Source organism: Juglans microcarpa x Juglans regia, chromosome 1S, assembly GCF_004785595.1.
Source record: "Juglans microcarpa x Juglans regia isolate MS1-56 chromosome 1S, Jm3101_v1.0, whole genome shotgun sequence".
In the NCBI taxonomy this organism is placed as follows: domain Eukaryota; kingdom Viridiplantae; phylum Streptophyta; class Magnoliopsida; order Fagales; family Juglandaceae; genus Juglans; species Juglans microcarpa x Juglans regia.
In genome coordinates, this window is record NC_054595.1 from 28,330,942 (window position 1) to 28,355,104 (window position 24,163).

Sequence of the window (24,163 nt, forward strand, 5' to 3'; positions counted from 1 at the left end):
TTTCGACACAGAAAACCATTCAATTAGGCCCTAGTTCATCTTAAAGCTAGAGTTACAGCCATGGCTATTGTAGACTAGTTTTGCACCCATATAACAATATTCAGCTCGTTATGAATTAATATAATCGTAACTTTTTTTAAATCACTAATTATAATAAATTAAATGTAAAAGAAAGATGACAAAGGGTTATACAGAGTAGAAGTAGATCAAATATTTAAATTTTAAAATTACATTATATTTATTACCATGACCTTTCAAATTAGTTTAAATTACCATTGGGGAGATTAAAAAAAAAAAATCCCATCTAAAGACTAAAGGAGCCCCCATTAATACATCCATTCTGCAAATTAAATTTCCTCATCATATGGTGTTTCATCAAGCCCTGCTCCCCGGAGAAAAATATTCGACACCATTTTCTTTGATTCGGAAGTGAAAATTAAATATCCTGTTTCTTGATCTCCCCTGCCCATCCCATGTTTCTTTGTTCAAAACTGTCAACTGCCACAGAAATTCAATGATCAATCATAACGAGACATATTTAGTAGACAAACAGACATGACCCATTCTATTTCTAGTATGGCTCGCTATTAAAAAAATAATCTCCATGGATATTCTGGCAGGTAACCAGCCACGGTTCAGAAGTAGGTTGGTGTTGATTTTTCTCAATAGATGATATGAGCAAGTGAGGAAAAAAAACCAGCAATAACATCGTCTGACATAATTTACAAACATGACACACACACACCCACAGAGAAACATATAAACACACACACACACACACATATATATATATATATAACATAAAAGAACAACTTGATAGATACAGTATAAAAGAACGACTAGCTAGAAATAAAACAATGCTACCTGTCCATGCACATCTGTTGCCAAACCAGTGGCCAATGGTTCTGTCTTCATCAGAATGTCTGCCAGGTACTCCAGATGTAAAATAAGGGCAGGCTTCTCCATGCTTGAATAGATATCCTCATGGTTAAGGGCAACTAGTGTACAGCCCTGATAGAAGAACGGTATGAGAAGGTAAATAAAGTAGGAACAAAAAATCGCTAAGAGTTGCTTCATCATCTTACAAATACTGATGTTAATGTGTGGCAGTAATGCAGAAAGTCTAAGACGTGATTTGAAGCGCCATTAGCTGCCACCTCCAAAAGAGAAAGATCATCTATAATGATGGTAATAGACTTCTTGTTTTCTTCAATTAAGGCACTGACCACTTTTTCAATTTTCCCATACAAAGCAACAAGCCCACTTTCACCTCCATCTAGTCATCAATTAATCAAAGAAAAATATTGTCAAGATGATTCTATCAAGTATCATTCAAATATCACCCATCACGATTCATTTAAGCAATAAATTTGACGTCCGCATAAAAAACAACAGGTCATGCAACTGGACTGAGTATGTGGTATAGAATGTTTCCAACATAGTAATTAAAGGAAAGGAATAAAGTAGACCACTTCTCTTGAGTACACAAAATTCTATTCACATATTTAAAAATTTCACTGAACGCGTAAAGTTCATTGCACACGTTCATTTTAAGTGAAAATTTTGCACGGAAAATAATTTCTTGACCACTCTTAATGAGTGGCAAATCCATGATGAACAAAAGCAGTTGATGAGCAGATCTTGAGATGAGATTTAGATAGTGATTTCAAACAGAAGTACACCATTCCATCCTTGTTAGAGAGGCTGCATTCACAAGCTTTATCGAACAAAATGCAATTATAATTTAAGCTAAGAAATAGCAAGTACCACTTATATCCTAATTCTCTTACCTGGAAATTCTGACGAAAGCATGTCGAGGAACAATAATCTGTTATTCTCCTTTTGAGCAGCTAAGTTACAACCCTGTTTAATCAACACCATCCATATATCTCAAGTAACAGCCTTAAATAAATAACAAGGCGTATATATATTCTTCATCACTTTTAGGTTGAAATACACTTTTAAGACTCTGAAATTTTGCCGTCAAATTACAACCGTGCACCAACCGCCCTTCAGCCATGTGTGTAATTCAATTCATAGCTGATAAATGGGAGGCCAATATTGCTACCTGTCCAATTATTGATAAAATCACACCTTGTAAAGTTTCCAAGACAGGGATAGAACCTAAGCAAAATTTCGGGAACTAAAAGTGTATTTCAGCCTTTTTTTATATAATACATGGTAAAATACTTTGGAAACTCTTACGAAACTAACCAATGCCAGACACTAAAGCTAAATAAAACATGCAATAGTGAGGATGATGGTGGATTTCACTGTACAAGTGCAAACTGGTCTTCGAAAGAAAATATCCAGTACATTCTGACTGTTTGTACTTTAAAAAATAGTTTCAATGACCCTTTATAAATCCACGACAGTAAAATAAAATAACAACATGAAATCCCCCAAAACCAAAGAATGGGTGCTGGGTAACTTTGCTTCGTGCAAGGCAAAAGGAAATTGAGAGAGAGAGAGAGGGAGTACGAGTTTCCGGAGGACGCGATCATAGTGAGAGAAGGGCTGAGAAAGAGCGAGGAAGACAACGACGTTAGAGGAGAGAGTGGAGAGAGCGCGCTTGAGGAGGTGGTGGAGAAGGAAAGTGGCGCTAGTCTCGACGCAGTCCTCGATCAGAAGCACTCGGCCGCTCAGCGTCCAAGGGTTAGTCCCCTCGTCCACGAGGCCTAGGGCTTCGTCCAGTAAGTTCGAAGCTCGTTGATTCATTGCGTTTGTTTTTTCTACTGGATTTTCGGGAGACCGAACGAGAAGCAACAAGTAACGTTGCCGAAGTTCAGTTTGGAGAGAGAGAGAGAGAAAGAGAAGACAAGTTTTATTTATAATCCTGGCCGTTCAAACTTCAAAGTTCTCGTGTTTTATTTAGAGAAGGGAAATGATTTCTAAAATTCTAACAATTCTTCTATCAGCAATATTACGTGCAGTCTTCAAATAAAGATTGTATTATAAATTTAATTAATTTTATTTTTAAATTTTTTTAAATTACAATATTATTCTAATCAAAATGATATTTTTTTTCTATTTAATGAAAGGTTTGCACATGCAGTCTCTAAATGGGGACTGCGGAGACTGCAAATAAAATGTCTCTTCTTCTATATACAACCGTCGGCGTGGAACCAGCACGGAACCGACTAACATGGCACTACCACGTCAGCTAATATAAAAAAATAAAAGGGAAACGAACAAAATATGCAAATGAGAGAAATTGAAATGGGTCTATCTTCTCATTGTGGCCGTCGTTCCTTAAGCAAAACCAGAGAGTTCCTGTACAGTTGAAGCATTCCGTCCTTGGTCATCGTATTGGGTGAAAGATTCTGGCTGTTGCGGTCACCGTTGTCACATAAGGCTCTGAAGTGGTGCATCCTCTAGGTTGTGGCCATGCGTAGCTAAGGGAAAGTGTCTAGTACCTGTTCAGCTTGCTCTGTTCTTAGTTATGAAAACATGGAATGGTTTGGAAGTGAGTGGAGACAGGTGGTACTAGGCTATCTGTGGAGGCTATGCCAAGTGTGGTTTTTTTTTTTTTTCTTTTTTCTTTTCCCTGTGAGCCACAGTGGCCGAGTCTTCATCAACGTGAGTCTTCGATGTCGTTGGCTAACGGTGGTTGTCATGGTTTAGTGGTGATGCAACTTGGAGCAGCAGCAAGAAGAGGAAGCGCTGCTAGCAGCTTGCCATGGGAATGAAACGGCTTATGGCAGTGCATGTGTATGACGAGTGGCAAGTGCATGCTCTGTTTTAAGTCATGTAAAACAGAGGCTCTCGTGGCTCAAGATTCATGCGCTAGGGAAGGCTGGATCGTTCTCTACTGTTTGGTTTGGCTAGAAAGGTGGTGGTGTTTGAGTCCGTTATGGGATGCCTGGTGCAGGCGGTGGAGGGGGACTAGAAGCAGGGATGCACGCAAGGGTTGGAGTGACGCCGCGAAGCTACTGGGTGGTGCAGAACTGTGGGTTGTGAGCCTCGTTTGCTGTGAGAAGGGCTTTCGTGGATTGGCCGTGCGGTGGTGGATTTTCTGAGGTGAGCATCACTTTGTGATGACTCGGGCTGTTTGTAGTTTCTAGGTTGTTTACGACAAGATGAGTCCCGAGAGAGAGGGGTTGAACAACGAAGGTGATTTCCAAGTGAGCAATGTGGGAGAGATGGTTATAAGAGAGAGTCAGTGGGGGGATCGACGTGCATGGGCAAAGGGGGTAGGTCAGGGTTTTAGGATGGGTGTTGGCGAGAAGGAGAAGATTCGGCAAACGGGAAAAATAAGGCTTCGTGGCCTGAAGAGGAAATAGACTTGCGAAACTTGAGGAGACAAAAACAGATATTGATGAGGAAACTCAAAGGATCAAGGGAGATGCGGAGATCTAAAAGCTCAGAGGAGACGCGGAGATTGAGAAGATTAGAGAAGACAAACTTGACGAAGATGGAGATGGAGAAGATCAGTTTCAGAGGAGGAATGATACGAAGAGATCAGAACGAGAAGGAGAAGGGGAAGGAGGGAGGGAAATGCTTCGTGGGAGAAAACTCTGCATCTGGGTTACGGGGAATTGTCATCATAGAAACAAAACAAATCGTTCCATTATTTCAAATGAAACGAACCATTTCATTAAGCTTTCAACTAGGACACCGTTACACACCAGTTTCCTAAGCCAGTTGCATTCAACATTTTTGAAATTCTAAAAAGATAAGGGCAATGATACTTTGTCGCCCAGCATTTACCACTGGGCGTGTCGCCTAGTCTTTTTTTTTTTTTTTTTTTTTTGCTTTTTTTTTCACATTTTTTTAATACATTTTTATTTTTTTAAAAAATAAAAAAAATACACCAATACACTTAAAATCGCTTCCTTAATCACTAAGTAAAAAATAATAATAATAAAAAAAAATGACCAGCGGTCAAAACAAGTGGACAAATCAAGTGGGCAAAGAAGCTTTTCCCAAAAGATAAAATTCATGCGAGATTTATATATGTAAAAACTAGATTCTATTTTAAAAAAGTGTAAAAAAAATTACTATTTATTAATGAACTCACTGTTTTATAAAAACTTTGTATAGAATTTTTTTATTTGAAACTTGTTTTTAACAATATATTTTTCCTTTTTAAATTGTAATTTTAGCTTTTTTTTTTTTTTTTTTAACTTTTTTAGTAAGTTTATGATTTTTTAACGGGAAAACTACGGACTTCTGAGAACTGAAGTACAATTTCAACGAGGTCACTGAAGGAAAAGGCATATACTAGAAGAGAATAGCTGTGTCCACAGGCGCACTTCCTCTGATGCTGTTAAGAAACAATAGCCATGGGTTGTTTCCCGTGTCCTAGAAAATCAAAGAAGAACCAGAACCAGAAGCCCAACTATCCGATCTCATCATCCTCAGGTACTTCTGTGAGAAAAGAACCTGACTAAATTTCCTCTAGGCTTAATTTTCACTCTGATAGCTAGTGTCGTATTGTATTGCATCTTAATATGTATAGGCACCAATAGATAATTGCCTAAGATTCATGGGCACGAGCCCTTTGCCTTATTGTTTGGATCATTATTGTGGGTCTTTGATAGTTTCGTGATCTGCTTTGGTTTCAGCGGGGCTTGTTATCTGAGAAAATGATTTCAGCTGATGAATGTGCGTCCTTTTTTGCCTCAGTCTGAAATGGGTTCGTATAACCTGTTTCCAACGAGATTAAGATTGCGTGGGCATTATAAGCTCTTACAATTGGGATTTTAGTTTGGGTTATTGGGATTATTTTTTCTCCCTTGGTTGTCAGAGTAATGTCGATTCCAATCATTGTTCCTAAAACTTGAATTAAAATCTACCTCGTGTTTTGATGGTATTGTACTAGTCGTTTACTGTGTATATATTTTTTTTAATTGCATTTTCTTTCAAACTTGTCGCTTCAGAAAAATCGAAGTTGAATTCACCGCTGGTTGTAAATGAGAAGTCTAATGATGGAGGATCTGATCGCATTTCCGCACAAACATTTGTATTTCGTGATTTGGCTGCTGCAACAAAGAATTTCAGGGCTGATTGTCTTTTGGGTGAAGGAGGTTTCGGCCGTGTATATAAAGGGCGATTGGAGAGTTGCAGTCAGGTTTGTTGAGTTTGTCAGATTGAACTGTTATAACCTGAAAGTTTTGGGATAAAATTTCATCTTCGACACTTGCTGTATATGCTTATCATTATCTGGAGCTTTGGATACATATTTTTTTTTAAAAAAAAAATTAGAAGAACTAAATATTAGTTATTTAACTTAGATTTCCCTTATTAGAATAGTCATGCAGAGGACCCGAGGATAAGTGGACAAATTACATAGTTGCTGACCTTTCAGTTCAAACATTTGCAATCAAAGAGACAACACAACGGTCATCCTCCTTTGGGCTTTGGTTGTGTAGAAGAATCTTGTGAGATGTTAGTGATGAGTTGAATTTGTTGACTACACTTTTTAATTTTTTTTCTATTGTTGAAGTGATTAACTTCAATGGCCAGGATGAGCTACGTACTCCTTGTATAGAAAACCAAACAATAACGAAGAAGTAAACTTGTGTTTATCAGAGGCAATTTAGGTGGTCCTATTCGGCCGCACATTTGGGACATTTCTTGTAGTTTGAAGAAAGGATCTATTATCTAGTAAAACAAGGCTCAAAAACAGAAAAATTTTATTAAACGCAAAAAGAAATCCTGTCTTCCTCTATATCCCTCATCCTTCTCACCTCTATATGAAATTGCCAAGACAGCAGTTATCATAATTTTTTCTTCTTTAAGGCATGAGGGGAGAAAGAAAAGCATAAGCACCAGCAACACACACACACACACACACACACCTGATGGGTGCTAAGCACATGACTATATCCTCCACCGTGCATTTATAGGGGAGGAGGTGCTAGTTGAGATTTGAACTTATAATTGGGCTGCTTGTAAGACGTGGAACATATTTTTTTTGGTTTGGTGTAGGTTGTCGCTATCAAGCAACTTGATCGTAATGGGCTACAAGGGAACAGGGAATTCCTCGTTGAAGTACTGATGCTAAGCCTACTTCACCATCCAAATCTTGTTAACTTAATTGGCTATTGTGCTGATGGAGATCAGAGACTTCTGGTTTATGAATACATGGCATTAGGATCTTTGGAAGACCATCTACATGGTATATACAGCACCATTACTAATTCATTTCTTCATTGAAAATTTAAATAATTTTCTCTAGTGCCAGGCATCTTATATGCCCTTTTGCCTTGAGAATTTGGTATACTAGTAAGATAACAAGACATAAGAAGTGAGAAGCCACTGAAAAGAGATTACCACCAAGTTTTTGGAATTATTTTGTATTACAAGATTACCATGGCTGCTGATACTTTTCTCCCTTATATTTCATAAACTTCAAGAATTTTTTGAAAAAAGATTATCCATAATCATGTGATCATAATCTATATCAGTCAAGTGAAATATCCAAAGCAGTAAAACTCTTAGTTTCACACTGTTAAACGTTAATGTCTCAGTTTGTGGTGCTTGTTATTTGTGACTGGAGTGTTATTTGGTTGGCTCATCCCTTTTGTGTGCAGCTTTCAACTTTGTCGAAATATCCAAAAAAAAAAAAAAAAAAACGATTAAATATAGAAATTGTTCAGTAATTATTCACCTTACATGCTTATGCATGCCAGACCTCCCACCTGATAAAAAAAGACTTGACTGGAATACGAGAATGAGAATAGCTGCGGGTGCTGCAAAGGGCTTGGAGTACTTACATGACAAAGCTAACCCCCCTGTGATTTATCGTGATTTGAAGTGCTCAAACATTTTGCTTGGTGAAGACTATCATCCCAAGCTATCTGATTTTGGCTTGGCCAAATTAGGTCCTGTTGGGGATAAGACCCATGTATCCACCAGAGTGATGGGAACCTATGGATATTGTGCACCTGAATATGCAATGACTGGTCAGCTTACATTGAAATCTGATGTTTATAGCTTTGGGGTTGTTCTTCTGGAAATTATCACTGGGAGAAAAGCAATTGACAACTCAAGGGCCGCTGGGGAACACAATCTGGTTGCATGGGTAAGACTATTGTCTTCTCCAATATGATCTTTGTTGGAAAAATGTTAACCTTCTGTAATTGGTGCTTACAATATAAATTATATTGTAAATTAGTCTAGATTTATTGTTCGTTATCTTGGTTGACAACATAATCTAACTTTCAATCCATGCTCTGATCATTCCATTTCTAGAAGGCCCCTTATGATTTAGTTTGAATTGACCCGAAGCATATTCAATAGTCAACTTAAAAAGCAAGTACTGACCACATTGGGAAAAAGGTTTTGCATATTTTGCAATTGTATTACGTAGTTCTCCAATAAGATTGTTGGCTAAATCTATGATTAAAGATTACTCGGATAGAAAATGAAAAATGTGTATTTGTGATCATTTATTAAAGAAGCAAAATAAAATTAGATTAAAAAAATAATGGTATTACATAGTTTTTGTTTCGCAGTACATAACTCAAACGTGGCTATTTTTGTTTCACTCAATGTATATATTTACTCTATACTGCAGGCTCGACCCTTGTTCAAAGAACGAAAAACGTTTCCACAGATGGCTGACCCAATGCTCCAAGGCCAATATCCAGCGAGGGGCTTGTATCAAGCCCTTGCTGTTGCTGCGATGTGTGTTCAGGAACAACCCAATATGCGACCTCTCATAACTGATGTAGTTACGGCACTTACATACCTTGCTTGCCAAAAATTTGATCCCGAATCCCAGCCAGTCCCGGGCTCCCGGATGGGTTCTTCCACTCCTAGAACCAGAAGGGAGCAATGAAGTAGATCAGCGACTGATCAAGCCTGAAGCTTATTTAAGCAGTTCCATCATCAGAAGCCCAAGATGGGTTTTGCTGCCTCCTGATAGCTGAAGTGCTGCATGGGGATGGTAATGAAATGGGTTTGTAGTTGTGATACAGAGGTCAGTGGATTGGTGCTTAGTTGTTTGCTATTGGTGGCACAGATGGTGTGTGCCCGTTTCTTAATTTTGCATCAATCCAGATAGCGGGTGCGATGGCCAGTCTCACTACTGTCTCCTAACAGGAAGTATGTTATCTTTTTTCCCCCCTTTCCTCACTCTCTTTCACGCTACAAGATTCTTTTACGAAAGATTGAGCTTGGGGTTTTTGTATCTATATAGAAACAGGTCCCCCTTAGTATCCTCATTTCTCCGTTGAGTTTTCAAGAGTTTTGGTAAATAATTCACCTTATGCATTTCAACCGATCCCGCCCTACGAGTGTGCATCTGTTTATTTGCATGTGTATCTTGAGTTGCCAGCATCTGTCAATGGTATGGCATGCCTTTTAAACAGTCATTTACAGAGGTCTGCGCTGAGGAGCCCCCAAAACCAAGCCCTTTGCCTGTTGTGATTTATGTTCAGCGAAGGTGTCGCAATGAAATAATCTTCAGAGAAGTCACTGTTTGGCTGCATCTATTGCACACATGACGTAGCATCATTCAAACCACACATCATCCAAACCGGACTCTGAGAGAGAGAGAGAGCTAATGGATGAGAGGTGGAGAGAGAGAGAGAGATAGAGAGAGAGGTGGAGGGCGAGATAGAGAGACCGAGAGAGAGGTGGAGGGCTTGGCTGGCCAGAGGTGCTCGGGGTGGAGTCGCGGTGGCCAGGGGAGTTGTTCGGTGGGGCTAGAACCAACGCACGGTGGCAATAGAACCGTCGGTGGCCTCGAGCTCGTGTGAAACTCATTTTATGGGTAGTTTGCGTGTGTGCGACAGAGAAGGAGAGGGAGATTTGTGGTGGCTGGGTCTGCGAGAGGTGGTCGCTGGTGTGAGGTGGTGGAGGTGCGGTGGCCTGGGTGGCCACGTAAGGGGGCGCAAGTGGAGAGAAATGGGTTTCACCCATTTCAGTTTGGTTACCGCAGGGGAGAGAGAGAGCTGTGCGTGGGGGAGATCGGTGATGGCTGGCTTGGTCGCCTGCATGAGGGGGAGTCGCCGGTGGTGGCGGCTGGACTGCGCACGACGGCGCCGGGCTGGGCTAAAGTTGAATCGGGCATGGGAGAGAATCGGGTCACAGAGAGAGAGAGAGAGAGAGAGAGGAAAAAAAACACCAAAAGCAGCCACGTAGTGTGTGTAATGTGTGCACACTACAGTAGTTGCTTTGTAGCACTACTTGTGTTGCAATACCTTTTAGACTGTGAAGTTAAGGTGTGGCCAGCATAGAACAATCTCCCGCATCCCTTGCAAATTTTCGACTTAGATTCGTTTGGATAACAAAAGTGTTTTATCTCATCTTATCATTACAATTTTTTCAAATTTCCACACAAAATATAATAAACAATTCAACTTTTACAAATCTATAAATAATTCAACTTTTTCAAATTTCAAAACAATAATAATATTAAAAAATAATATTCTAACAATATTTTATACAACTTTAATCTAAAACCAAATCTACCAGAATAAATGTCCCCATAGCAGTTAATTTGTGTGTTAAAACAGCATTAATGCTGGCAGTAGAAAGCCATTCTTTTGTAAGCAGGGCCCTCTTTTTTTCCTCACATCAAGAGACCTTCACGAAAGACGTCAAATATCAAACTAGCATTTCCTTGTCCGCCGCGCTTTAGAGATTTAAACCATTCCAGTTTCTTACCCTGCATATTTTCTTTTGATTTTGTTTTTTAACCTTCTTGTAGAAAATATGTACTGTATAAAAGACTAACTGGAATTCTTCTGAGAACTGGGGGGGGGGGGGGGGGGGGGGAAGAGAAGACTAACTGGAATTCTTCTGAGAACTACACATTTAAACAAAGGATGAAGCAATACAAGACACTGGATATAAATATTATACGGTTGCCAACTAATATGCAGAGAGTGCAGGAAAACATGTTCCTAGAAACTTGAAGATTACTCGAAGCAATACAAGATACTACTGCAAAGACTATACAATTACGTAACCACCGATTTCGTGTTTTTTCTTACATTCTATTCTTCACTGTCCTATTATTACAACTATTTAATGGACAAACAAATAATGAATGGCTATGTGCTCTATGAAGGTTGTCTAATCAAATTTAAAGATAAGAAAACTAAAATCTATCTGCTACCTGAACTGACATTGATGCATGAGATATCCACCAAGCCAAAAGCATATTGGAACTGGGGCATTGAAATGAGTATACCTATTTGAGTATCATTCTAATAAACCTGTTATTCTCTACTCTGTCTTCCACACCATTAGCATCGTTTCGTTGTGGGCTGGGACTCTGTCCCTCACTGGTAGATTTTCCACCATCAATTGGCTCCTCAATGTTAGTTTGTTTCCCCTGTTGCATTCAGTCGACATATGATTAGAAATCTTGCAACTTTTGAAGCACGGCAAAAGTGATACTATAAACTCACATCTTATTGAACAAAATGATGCCTACTCTGCATGCTACTATAAAAGACATTAGGAGGATTTTGAAGTATTTGTGCTCATAGCCAATCATCCTTCACTTTATGAGAATATGGATAGAAACTAACCTTGTTCCGATCTCGCCAGCCAAGTCCAAAAGGGTGAGCTAGCAAGCCAGTTTTTCTCACAGGCAGATCTTGTGCAGACTCTTGATTGCTTCGTACTGTTAAAGAATCTGGGTGTGAAGATCTACAGAGCAAGATTGCACTTAGATTTGACACGAATCTCATCCACAGGGGCATAAAATGCAAGCAATCGAGATAAAATTGCTATGCTGAGGGTGGGGGGAGAAGATGGGACTGTAAATAAGCAGAGCTAATGAAGAAAACAGAGACTGAGGCAACAGAGAAATTAGAAAAACAAAGAAAAAAGAAAACAAAAATTAGAAAGAAACTGTTAAAATCAGTACGAAGAAAATAATGATCAACTATAATCAAACGGTGAATAATTCTGCCCAAGAAAAACTTATCAAAAAAATCTGCACGCACTGGAAAAAAAGAGAAAACAATTGGATTCACACCGTGGAGAGGGTTGTGCTTTAACTTGACCGCTTTGGTACTGCAAGGTAGCCTCCAGCATTGATTCTGCCATAACCACTCTCTTCTCCATTTCAGAAAGTGAAACAGTGGCCTCTTCATATTTTTCCTGCATACATATTAGTTGTGTAGTGGAGGGTATTTTATCAAAAAGGAGCATAACATCATATCCAGCTCTGAAATATTGAAAAGCCAGAATATAGTAGAGCCATTCAATCTAGCAAAACCATTGGGTCTAATTATATCATTGACCGATACAGACTTTAGCACATGAATATACAAATGCATGGAGCCAATGGATAAAAAACACACAGGAAGAAAAGATATTGCAACAGGATGTACCAAACTAACAACTTTGTTTTATAGATAAACTGAACAAGTCTGAGGGGAGAGTGTCTGGTTTTTAATTCAAGAAATGCAGATGAAGATCCAGCCAGGCTGGTTAAATGCTTTTGTGTATGTGCCAAGGTCCATTTTCCATATTTTGCCACATTCTTCCACTTCATAGTATTTATTCGCCGAAAGTTGAGAATTTGATTAACATATTCATAGCAGTTCTTATTTCCCATTTCCTCTTTTTATTGTAAGAGGCATACACCCCTACAGCCCACACTGCCTTCGGCATCTTAAGAATTTAGTACATACTGAAAAAGTAAAATGAAATATGACAGATTGGGCAGTGTCGAATATCCACGAACTTGATTCCAAATAGTGACGCCCAAGGCTATTACTGTTTTGAGCCAATTGAAGAAAGATATAAAAGGCAGCTAAAACCAAAAAAGTTAATGTACTTTTTGCAACTGGTAGTCTGACACTAATGGATTTGCTTGCCACACCTCATATCTCTGTCTTGAAATCCATGTAGGTGCCTAAGAAGCTAAAGGATTTGTAAAGAGAAAGAGATTGATTAGTAAAATCAATCTGTTGAAGGAACAGAAAGAGAGTATATTATGATCTGAGATAGTAGCAACCGTAGTCATGAGCAATTTGATTCATCCCATCCCATCAGAACAACCCCCCTCCCTTCTTTTCCCTTGCAGGCATTTTTTATCAGTACGACATGGTTCATGTCGCATGGCATTACAAGATGTATAACAGAAATGTAAGAAAATGGAGAAGCAAAAGCATGTTTTAAATAATCAGCTTGGTCAAGACAGTCACTTGGCCATATATTGAGATTATGGCATTGCTTGGCTTTATAATATATATTTTTTTGATAAGTTACTTAGCTTTACAAATATTTCAAAAGGATAGTCAATTAACAGGCTTTTGCACGGCTTTGACGTGCTACAGAAGCTGTAAAGAGTCAAGTGATGTACAGGCAACCAAACTTCACACCATAGGATACTGCTCCAAATTATATAATGGTTGAATAGAACCCTCTTGCTTCAATACTTTTCATAATATAATTCAATAAAGGTGGTGTGTGATTTAATAACCACCCACCACAACAAAACAAGATCAAACCAAATGCTAAAAAAATCAGAGGTTAAACCTGAAGCACTTGAGCAGCAAATCTTTGTGCTGCTGAATCTTGCTCAGCAAACCTGCGGGCATCTTCTGTTACCCTTTGCTCTTGCTCTACCCGCATTAAGACCTATATGATTATTTGCCAGCAAGTTATGAGAATGGATGGTCTTCTCAAGGTAGGCAGTTAGAGAACATGGAGGAGAGATGAAACCTGAAGCATAGCATTTTCTTGTTCCTGCTTATCTGAAAGGGCACTGCGAAGTTCAGAAACCTCATGCTCTAACTGCTCAACCTGCAAATTGAATGTGGAATTCCCTTCTAACTAAAGTTTTCAAAGAATGAATAGAAACTCAGCTACACAACTAAGCATCCCTCTGAACAAAAATATTTTGCATCACGTATACCCTGGCGCTCAATTGCCGCCGATTGTCCTGCTTGACCATTTCCATCAAAGCCGTCTCCAATTCCTCAGCTCTGAAAAAAGTAGGAAGAAGCCAGAATTAAAATTCCGAATTAGTGAAAAGCAGCAAATATGGCTCTCTAAAGAACTAAAGTATTGCATGACTGAATTTGAGGTAACTGCTAAATCATACTTTGCAGACTAGATTACATCAAGGAACTTGCCACATTTCCATAAGACTGCCACCAGGTGGAACTCGGAGGATAAAGGGAAAAAATATAAAGCAAAAATATAAAGAAAAGATAGCCCGAAAAGGGTTGTGGCCTTGACATAGCAAATTATATTACATATACATGGAGAAATCCCCCACTCAATCTCAACGAGGATTTCATGTAACCACAGGGAGTGACACAAAGACTGTCTGATAGATTGAATGTGGATAGAATAAGGTCCAGGAAGAAGAAGAAACCATTATAAAACAACTACAGCACAATGGGAGACAAACAAATGAACAAGACCAAGAAGTAGTACAATGACAAAACCCCCAGCCCACACAAAAAAAAATGGAAACCATCTACGTTTAATTTGAGATGACTATTAGGAATTCAATGGGGGATATGCACTACCAGAGCCTAAAATCAATGACTAAATAGTCAACTCTATTCCTAGTAACCTTGACTTTTCATGCTTAAAGTTCGCATGGATATGCAGTATGCAGGTTTCATAGGTAATCAAGTTACTATCATCACAAAGCAGAGACATATGAGAACATCCCCCATGAAGTTGGCAACCAAGAAAGGAAAAGAAAAAAGAGTCCTGATATAAGTTAGAAACTGTACATCCAAATAAAATATTAACCTGAGTACAGCTGATCTTTTCTCCTCCAGCAACTTACACATTTCAACCTTCAACCACACCTGCATGAAGTTCATATACTTGTGAGAAAAATAACTCTAATGTATCCTCTACTAACAATTCAAAAAGGTCAGATCATTTCAACTGCTATCTATACTAAGAAATAAAAGAATTAATACGTTCAGTAATTGTGTATTTTATAAAGAAACATTATGATTACACCATCATCCATGCATGGGTCTATTCTATTGGCTGAACAATCATACATGAGCATTTCCAGACACAAAATGATCAATTAACTTCATTGTTTCAAGGTTACCAAAATCATTATGCAAAAAGAAGACACAAATACCTGCTCTTGAAGTTCTTTGGCAGAATCGATCTCTTCACCCCCAGTAAGGCTAATAATGATTTCATCTGCATTAGTGGACCCAGACTCCGAACGAGACAAACTACCATTTGTTTGTGTATCAACCGATTTTTCTGTTTTATTGGCTTCTATTATCATTGATTTAGGATCATGCTTAAACCCATACAACTTAGATGCCAAACCCTGAGAATTCCTCCAAACTTGAAGCCCCTTTGATCTTTCTGCAAGTGCAGTTATTACTGCTGGTCGATGTTTATTTCTCAAGACTTGCAATCGAGTTTCATTTACATTTTGGTAACCCATGCAAGCAGTCAGCACAAGTTGACTGCTATCAAATGTTGAGCCAGCCAGTGATTGCAGCAAAGTAACTGCATCTCCAGCATCCTTAGTTGTAACTAAAGAAGGACCTGCATGAAACAGAGCTAAATTAAGTTTCATAACATAAAACAAAAATTTTTTTTTTTCTAAAAGAAAGAAGACCCAATCTGTTAACCAGTACCATATAACTCCATCAAAGCAAGTGCCGTCCTAAATAGCATGACCCGGTTTCCTTCAAAAAGAAGCACATCCCAGATTCGAAGAACTGGAGTAAGGAGAAATCAATTAGATTATTTTTCAGCAGCAACAAGAATCTATCCAGTGCTAATTCTAAGAATGGTTAAAGATAAGGCACCGGGTCCTAACGGTTCTTCTATGGGCTTCTTTCAAACATGCTGGGACGTGTTAAAGGATGATCTTATGAGGGTGTTTCAAGAGCTTTTCTCGGCTGGAAAATTTGAGAAAAGCCTTAACGCCACTTTTCTTGCATTGATACCGAAGAAGGTTGGGGCAGAGGAGATTAGGAAGTTTCGGCCCATTAGCTTAGTAAATGGGGTATACGAGATAATTTCCAAGGTGTTTGCGAATCATCTAGGTGAGGTATTGGGGAAGATAATTACAAAACCCCAAAATGCTTTTGTAAAGGGTAGACAGCTTTTAGACGCGGTTCTTATTGCCAATGAATGTATTGACAGTAGACCGAAAGTTGGCACTGCAGGGATCATTTGCAAGCTAGACATGGAGAAGGCGTATAATCACATTAACTGGGATTTTCTTCTTTACCTTCTCGGAAAGTGTGGTTTTGGGGAGAGGTGGCGGTCGTGGATCCGCTGGTGCATATCAACAAAGAAATTCTCAGTTTTAATAAATGGAAACCTAACTGGTTTTTTCAATAGCACACGAGAGTTAAGACAAGGAGACTCGTTGTCTCCACTACTTTTTGTTATTGTGATGGAGACGCTGAGTAAAATGACCTCGGCACTGGTTAATAATGGTTTCGTGGCTGGCTTCTTGATTGGAACCCCATATAAAGGAATTATTAATATTTCTCATTTATTATTTGCAGATGACACTTATTCTTGTGAGGCAGATCATAACCAGGTTTGAGCACTGAAGGCCTTTCTCCTTTGTTTTGAAGCAGCGTCCGGGTTGAAAGTGAATTTCGGCAAATCAGAGATAGTGTCAATTGGAGGTGTTCATCTTATAAGACAGTTGACTAGCACTCTGGGGTGTCAGATTGTCTCTCTTTGTAACGCCCCAATGGAAGGCCCAAACCACATAGCCTATATTCCAAAAGGACTAGTCAATGATACAATTGGAACCCTATTTAAACCTTATAAAGAGCAAGAATTTCTCATTCCCAAGCAATGTGGGATCCCATACACCACCTACCCTTATCCATATCATATGGGGTATCACAATCTACCCCCTTTAAATTCCCGACATCCTCGTCAGGCCTGTCCATTATATGTGGCACGGCTCAAGTCCCACATTTCTGGTTAGGACTGGCTTTGATACCATTTGTAACGCCCCAATGGAAGGCCCAAACCACATGGCCTATACTCCAAAAAGACTAGTCAATAATACGGAGCCCCATTGGATCCTTATAAAGAGCAAGAACTTCTCCTTCCCAAGCAATGTGGGATCCCATACACCACCTATCCTTATCCATATTTTATGAGGTATCACACTCTTCTTATGACTTACCTTAGATTCCCAATGGGGGCTGCCTCGACGTGTCTTCATTATGGGACACAGTGATTGAGAAAGTAGAGTGGAGACTAACAGAATGGAAGAGAATGTACCTATCAAAAGGTGGTAGGATTACCTTGATCAAGAGTATATTATCTAATTTACCAACTTACTTTTTGTCTCTATTTCCTATCCCAGCAAGTGTGGCGTTCCAAATTGAGAAACTTCGACATGATTTCTTGTGGAGTGGAGTGGGTGAGGAGTTCAAATTCCACCTAGTCAATTGGGAAAAGGTATGTTGCCCTATCTCTAATGGTTGTTTGGGTATTAAAAATATGAGAATTTTTAATCGGGTGTTACTTGGAAAATGGCTGTGGAGATACAATAAGGAATCGGAAACCCTATGGCAGTTGGTGACTGAGAGCAAATATTGAGGCTTATGGGGAGGCCGGTGTTCTAAAGAAGTGAGAGGGGCTTATGGAGTGGGGTTGTGGAAACACACAAGAAGAGGATGGGGGGTCTTTACTCGACTTACTAGATTTATTTTGGGTGAGGGTTCCAGGATTAAATTCTGGAGTGATATTTGGTGTGGTAATAGTGCTTTAAAGGATTTATTTCCTTCGCTTTTCCGGGTTGCAAGTGCCAAAGATGTTTCAGTGGTTGAAGTTATGGTGATATCGGGGGAGCAAATCCAGTGGAATATCAATTTTAGTCGAGTAGCACAAGATTGGGAAATGAGCAGCTTTGAAGACTTTTTCAGCCTTTTATACTCCATAAAACCAAGCAACTAGCAAGAAGATATGTTGTGGTAGACACCCGCAAGTAAATGTTCATTCTTAGTTCGCTCTTTCTATAAGTCTCTCACACAAGAGTCGAATATTCAGTTTCCATGGAGAAGGCTTTGGAGACATAAGGCGCCTCCCAAAACAGCATTCTTCGTGTGGACAACATCATTGGGTAAGATCCTCACAACCGACAATTTGAGAAAAAGCAGGGTGATCATCGCAGATTGTTGTTGCATGTGTAGGAACGGGGGTAAGTCTATGGACCATCTCCTACTACATTGCGAGACAACTAGAGTGTTATGAAATGAGGTGTTCAGTAAACTAGACTTGGCTTCGGTTATGCCTAAGACAATGGTGGCAGTTCTGGCTAGCTGGACAAATCTAAGAGACATTCAACAGATTAACGTTGTGTGGAAGATGGTCCCTATATGCATCATGTGGTGTTTGTGGTAGGAGCGCAATGATCGGACATTCAAAGACAATGAGAGATCGATGGAGGAACTAAAAACTTTATTTATAGGTCATTGTTGTTGACTTTAATGGCTTGGATCTACATGATTTTCTTGTATCTATTGCGTCTACATAGTTAGGTCATACCTTTGTAATGTACTTGGCTATGCTTATTCATTGATTAATAAAAAAAAAATTTACCTATAAAAAAATAAAATAAAAAAGAAGAATGCAAAGGTCGGTAAGATACCCGAGTGTTAGAAAATATGCCGATAAATTTAAGATACACTCAGACACAAATAATCTTTAAAAAAAAAGAATAATATCAATAAAACCTGACCACTTTCCCATGGAAGCATGTTCATAAAAATGGAAAGGAACCAAGGTCCAGTAACCCAAGCCACCTGCACTCCCTGGTAATCTAGATGATTGACTGCAACAGATGTAAAGGTGGCATAAAAAATTACCCAAAAAGCTTTGTACAAATTGCAAACTGCAAAGATAATAGCATGTGCCAATGATATACTAACCCAATTTTGGAAATCTCTCTCGCACCAACTCCTCAAAAACAAGTTGGTCGACCTGAAAAAAGACACAACCGACTATCAGTAAAAAGCACCACCAATCTGCACAGTTATACTATAGATAGTGTGGGGAGCAAAACTACACAAACCAAGAGAAGGGGGGAGGAATAGCATACCTGAGACTCTATCATTTCCTCTGAGTAATAGCCATCAAAATAGTCATCAATTAATGCCAGCAAGGTCCTGATTTTTTAACCTTTATTAATAAGGGCATTTCAGTTGAAAAAGTAAACAATGCAATACAAAGATGCTGCACAAACATAATACATTTATTCATGTATTCTTCCAGGAAAGAATGCATCTATAAACTTTTCTCCATGCTAGTCAGGAAGTATATATTCTGTGAAGGATTGTGTCAGATATTTCAGACCTACCAAAAAGCATTTTCTTCAGGCATCAAAAGAAGTAATAAGCCAGCAAAGAAATTCATGGCCTGCATGCAGATTGTATCCAATAAACTAAAAGTCAGCAAGATAGTTATCTTGAGTTCTATAACACAGAATGAATTTAGCAACGGAACCAAAACAGAATTTCTGTAAGGAGCAGCATGCAAAAGACTCGTCACCCGGCAATCCACCAAAAATCTTTGAGGCTAAGTTGGGAAAAATCCAGCTCCAATTTGCCATGAAATCTAGTTTAAATGGAGCTTGAATTTCTCATCATTTAATAGATGAATCTACTTTCTCAGTATTGCTGTTCCTTATTTGGAATTTTCTCAGAATTGATCAGAAATTGTGGCTACAGAGGTTTTGGGCGCTTCCCTCTTGTGTTTCAAAAGTAGAAATGGTTTGTAAAAGGTTTGCCTCTTCTTTTTCTGTTACTTATTGTATTTAAGCTTGAGAGTAGTACTAGTTATGTTATCTTAGTTCAACTGAGTTTCTTTCTCTGTTATTGGTGTTTTATTTTTGGAGGTTTGCCACTTTGCTCTTGTAGTTTTCTTTGATTAAGACACAACTCACCTAACCACATCTTTTTACTCAAAAAGCAGTCGCATGAGCTCTAGAATCAAGGGTCTAGGGGTCACAGAATCATGTTAGTTGTTGGTTGATGCCTTGCTTACAGAACTGTAAGAATGCTGGACTGAGTGTTTTAAGTACAAATACCTGGCAGTACCCAACAGAGGGATTATGTCTAGCATATGCTGTAAGTAAGCGCCTCAAAGCATTTCTACCATTCACATCAAGAGCAGGATGGCCCGGGAATGTTCGAGGCAAATCCTGCACATAAAACCAATATCAACAAGTTAAGAAACTAGGATTAATTACACCCAATAGAATTAGCACCACAAAATGAAGATATTGGACATTAAAGTTGAATGATAATGGGATGTAATGACCTTCTCAATTTGCCCTTTCCATTTCTCTGGAATGCACACAGTATCTGTAGTTAATCCTTCACTGTTATTGTCTAACTGCTTGCCATTGTGTTCTGTGCTATTGCCAGAATAACTTTCTGGAGCTAGAAGATCCTGGTAATACTTCTCGACATGACGTGATTTCACACCCACAAAAGCTTGCCAAAGCTGAAATTTTGAGCATATGCAATTACTAAGCTCATTCACCAAGAAATATACTTAACTACATTAAAAACACCCTTATAGCGTTTACGTACCTCCCCTCTGAGAGCCATAGGCACTCCACCACGAACAAGAACTTCTAACTCTTCTTTCCAAGGAAACAATAATTCTAGAGGGACCACATCAGTAGCAGCAACAGTAGCAGGAGCACTGACAGTATCACTATGAGGAACATCTTGAATAGGATCAGACCTCTCCGCATCATAAAACTCATCCTCAGAATCCTCCTCAGATGCTCCTTTAGAGGATCTAGACTCCTCAATGGGAGAAGCAAGTGGCTTTCCACTTCCAGTGCATTGCTCATATTTTAATAAATTGGTTTTCTTCTTTACACGAATGCTCATCATGTCTTCAATGGCACAAAGAGATGGTCTAATCTCAGTCCAAATATGGGCCTTGTGAGTTTTTGTCCCCTTAGCTGAAGACAACTCCTCCTTTCTGGCACCATTTTCAGCCAAATCATCTGAACCAAGCTTCTGGCCACTTAAGTCGTCTCCTTCAACTACCTTCTCTGAACTGGTGTCTGCTTCTTGTTCTGAAGCTCCAGCATCTTTGGTTTTTTTATCTTCTTCGGTTAATAATCCATTTTCAGGTAGTTGAGCTGCCTCTGCTTGCCTTTCCAGGAAAGACCTCCACCTATCTGATCTTTCTTCCTCTTCCTCCTGAAACAATTAATTTTATTAAATAAAAGTACACCATTCTCTGCTATTGCCTCTTTTCAATCTCCATTTGGTTGCTGAAAGACGTGAGAGGAAGAATAAAAACTCTCAAGTTTTTCATTAACTTAGACCAGCCAAAAGTTAAAACTTGACTATGCCATATTTCTTCTCTGTATTTTTTATTTATTTATTTAGCTCATTGTTTTTGTCAGCAACCAAACAAAGAGTGTGAATACTTAATACTAGGAAGAAGAACTGAAAGAGAATTAAACCTTGTAGATACTAGCATATTCACGGTATCTTTGTACATGTTGAGGTCTCACAGCAAACCCATAGGCGTCCCTGTTCACACCGATACTATTAGCTTCCAAATTCAATAAATATTTCATTTGATTACACTCCATTATCAAACACCAAGCAAATTGTAAATCACAAGTTCACAACCAAAGCCAAATGGCCCAAAACCAAGTCCATTGCAGTATACTCGGTCACAAGCAAGGGTCAATTAAATTCTAAGCACGACCACAACTCAAATTATCTTGAATGTTGAATCGGCCTCGAGAGTTTGCAGCTCAGACTAAAGAGCTCCATATTCCACTTGAAAACTCGATTATACTTCCCATGGCGCTCGGCATTGCCTCGGCGCAACCCATACAAACTTGAAAACAACGCATTTCACACACTCCGTCTAACAACGCATCGTGGAACGCACACTAGGCAAATCCTAAACTAAATCCATGCAACTTTTCACACAATTGAAAGCAAGATCACTGATAAACCACTAATCTATAAAGAACTCTCGGTATTGAAATACATAAGAATATGTAAAAGTATGAAAGCTAAAATGCAAGTCTCGCTCATCAGAATCTAATCCGATCGGATAAATTTTCCGCGAAACATCGACAATTACCCCGAACTATATAACTATAAAAGCCAGGGGGAACCTATCAAAAAAGAAGGATATAACTATATAAACCGGAACTTGTTGGAGCAGAGAGAGACTGGGGAAACCCAAGGAAGTGAGAGTTAAATGCCAGGGAGGCGGGGAGGGGAAGGATACGTGGAGACAGGAAAGAAGGAAGCGTACCTTTTGTGGTCGAAGGTGATGACAGAGGGGTTGAGGGCTTTGGTGGCCTTCATTGACGAGAACTGGATCGGTTTAAGTGGTGACTGGAGAGGCTGTGATTCAGTTCTTCGTTGAATTTTGTGGGGAATCTCGGAGTCCTGTTTCTTGATTTTCTTGTTTTTCTCCAACTGAATATCGAAAGAGAGAGAGAGCCCTCCGTATGGCGGAGGTGGAAATTTCCAAGCAGTGCCTCGGAGAAACAGAGAGAGGCAAATGAAAAAGGCAGGCCGAATGTGCGCTATTACCGTTCACGTTAATATTATTAATTAGATGTGCTGGACCCCACTGGTTTCTTATTTCCTAACGCAGGAGTCGAAAAAAGACTCCTTTTTTTCGCTTTTGGCCCGTTGGAAATTATTTTGCCTTTTCCGTCAATTTCTGATATTTTTTAAAGAGTAATATTAGATATAAGATCTAAATAGATAAGTTTTATATAAATTTTTTATAAAATAATAAATTCTATTAATAAATAATAATTTTTTTTACATTTTTTTAAAGTGAGATCTACTTTTTTACAAAAACTTATATGAAGCTTATCTATTTAAAATTTGTACAAATTATTTCTCTTTTTTAAATTATCCTTTGCTAAATCTTACTTGCCGATCAACCAATCAATAAAAATAATTGCCAATCTAAATTATTAATATTATTTTAATTTGTATCCAAATTATTAATTTTACTTATAATTAACATGTTAAAAATAAAATTTGTCTAAAAGAGCTTGTCAGGATTGTCTTGGGGTGGACATTGCGATGAGTCGATTTTGTTTAGATAAATTAGGAAAAGCATGAGCAACTCAGAGTCATGCTTGTATCTTTTTGCACCTTTGGAGCGCGTGAAATGGCTAATACGTGGGACCCCAAGCCGAGCATCCTATTCAGGTGATTAACAATGAAGTAATGTTGTATACAATGTTTTCATCTTATTTTTATCTTCTTATATAATATGTGATACATTTAATATTATTAAATAATTTTTTATTAGATAATTTTTTATCATTCAATGATGATAAATGTGACATATCTTACATAATGAGATGGTAGTGTGATATATATAATTTTCTTTAAAAAAGTTATACCTTTTCGTGAAGACCAATTCCTATTAGAGAAATGTTATAAATAAGTCTTACACTGTACATCTTTATCTAACCGATATGTAATTTGTTATTTTTTTCATTATGTTTAAACATACACGTATTTAAGCGGCCTCGTTTAGTTATGCAGTTTAAATGAGATAAAGTGAAATGTTTTGTTAAAAGTTAAATAAAATATTATTTTATTTTTGGATTTGAAAATTTTGAATTATTTATTATATTTTTTGTGAAAATTTAAAAAAATTATAATGATTATATGAGATGAGATAAGATATTTATTTTGCGTAACAAATCTAATCTAAATATAAAAATAAAAATGATAAATTATGTGTTAATTATATAAAAGTGCGTGTTGAAAGCATTTCGTATAAAAATGACCTTCCCAACATGGGCCCGTCCTCCGGGATTATAGAGTCAAAACAATGGATCCAAATGCAAAAGTCATATTACTAGAGCTCTTGGAATGGTAAGAGTCCCCTGCAAAACTCCATTCATACACAATTCTGTAAAGTTTTAAGTTTTTAAAATCAAACAAGCATTGTTTCTTACTACACGTGCTTATAACATCCATTTGTAATCGTGGATAAATTCATAGGTTCGTATTTTATTTACATGTAAATATAAATTAATGAAATTGATTTTCAACAAATATTTTACTTCCATTAATGAGTTTTATTTTTTATTTTTTTTTTTTTTTGGCGCAATGTATGGACTTACAATTAGTTATTTTGGTAACACCGAGTGCATTTCGCATAGGAATTAGCTATCACGTCGGCATCGTCGAGGGATCATTTTGTCAAAATTTTAGAACCAACCTTACAAAAA

General features: G+C 38.2%; 3 protein-coding genes across 3 annotated transcripts; 1 reads left to right on the forward strand and 2 right to left on the reverse strand.

Moving 5' to 3' along the window:
- Positions 1-189: 189 nt before the first annotated feature.
- Positions 190-2,790, reverse strand: LOC121246325 (elongator complex protein 6). Its single transcript, XM_041144440.1, has 5 exons — positions 2,482-2,790; positions 1,791-1,863; positions 1,086-1,276; positions 865-1,011; positions 190-498 (listed from the first exon to the last, which is right to left on the reverse strand). The coding sequence occupies exons 1-5, from the start codon at positions 2,716-2,718 to the stop codon at positions 376-378; spliced, it is 771 nt and encodes a 256-aa protein (XP_041000374.1). The 5' UTR covers positions 2,719-2,790; the 3' UTR covers positions 190-375.
- Positions 2,791-5,166: 2,376 nt separating this feature from the next.
- Positions 5,167-9,229, forward strand: LOC121246324 (probable serine/threonine-protein kinase PBL7). The gene is made up of 5 exons (XM_041144438.1): positions 5,167-5,364; positions 5,883-6,073; positions 6,934-7,123; positions 7,638-8,029; positions 8,525-9,229. Exons 1-5 carry the CDS (start codon positions 5,286-5,288, stop codon positions 8,786-8,788), a joined length of 1,116 nt encoding a protein of 371 aa, XP_041000372.1. The 5' UTR covers positions 5,167-5,285; the 3' UTR covers positions 8,789-9,229.
- A 1,649-nt stretch (positions 9,230-10,878) lies between these two features.
- LOC121246326 lies at positions 10,879-22,489 on the reverse strand. Its single transcript, XM_041144441.1, has 18 exons — positions 22,207-22,489; positions 21,392-21,461; positions 20,496-21,122; positions 20,221-20,406; positions 19,988-20,101; positions 19,259-19,317; positions 19,001-19,067; positions 18,831-18,882; positions 18,641-18,733; positions 15,555-15,638; positions 15,038-15,462; positions 14,689-14,747; positions 13,835-13,904; positions 13,642-13,722; positions 13,456-13,557; positions 11,945-12,069; positions 11,493-11,613; positions 10,879-11,293 (listed from the first exon to the last, which is right to left on the reverse strand). Exons 1-18 carry the CDS (start codon positions 22,257-22,259, stop codon positions 11,150-11,152), a joined length of 2,532 nt encoding a protein of 843 aa, XP_041000375.1. The 5' UTR covers positions 22,260-22,489; the 3' UTR covers positions 10,879-11,149.
- Between the last annotated feature and the right edge of the window lie 1,674 nt (positions 22,490-24,163).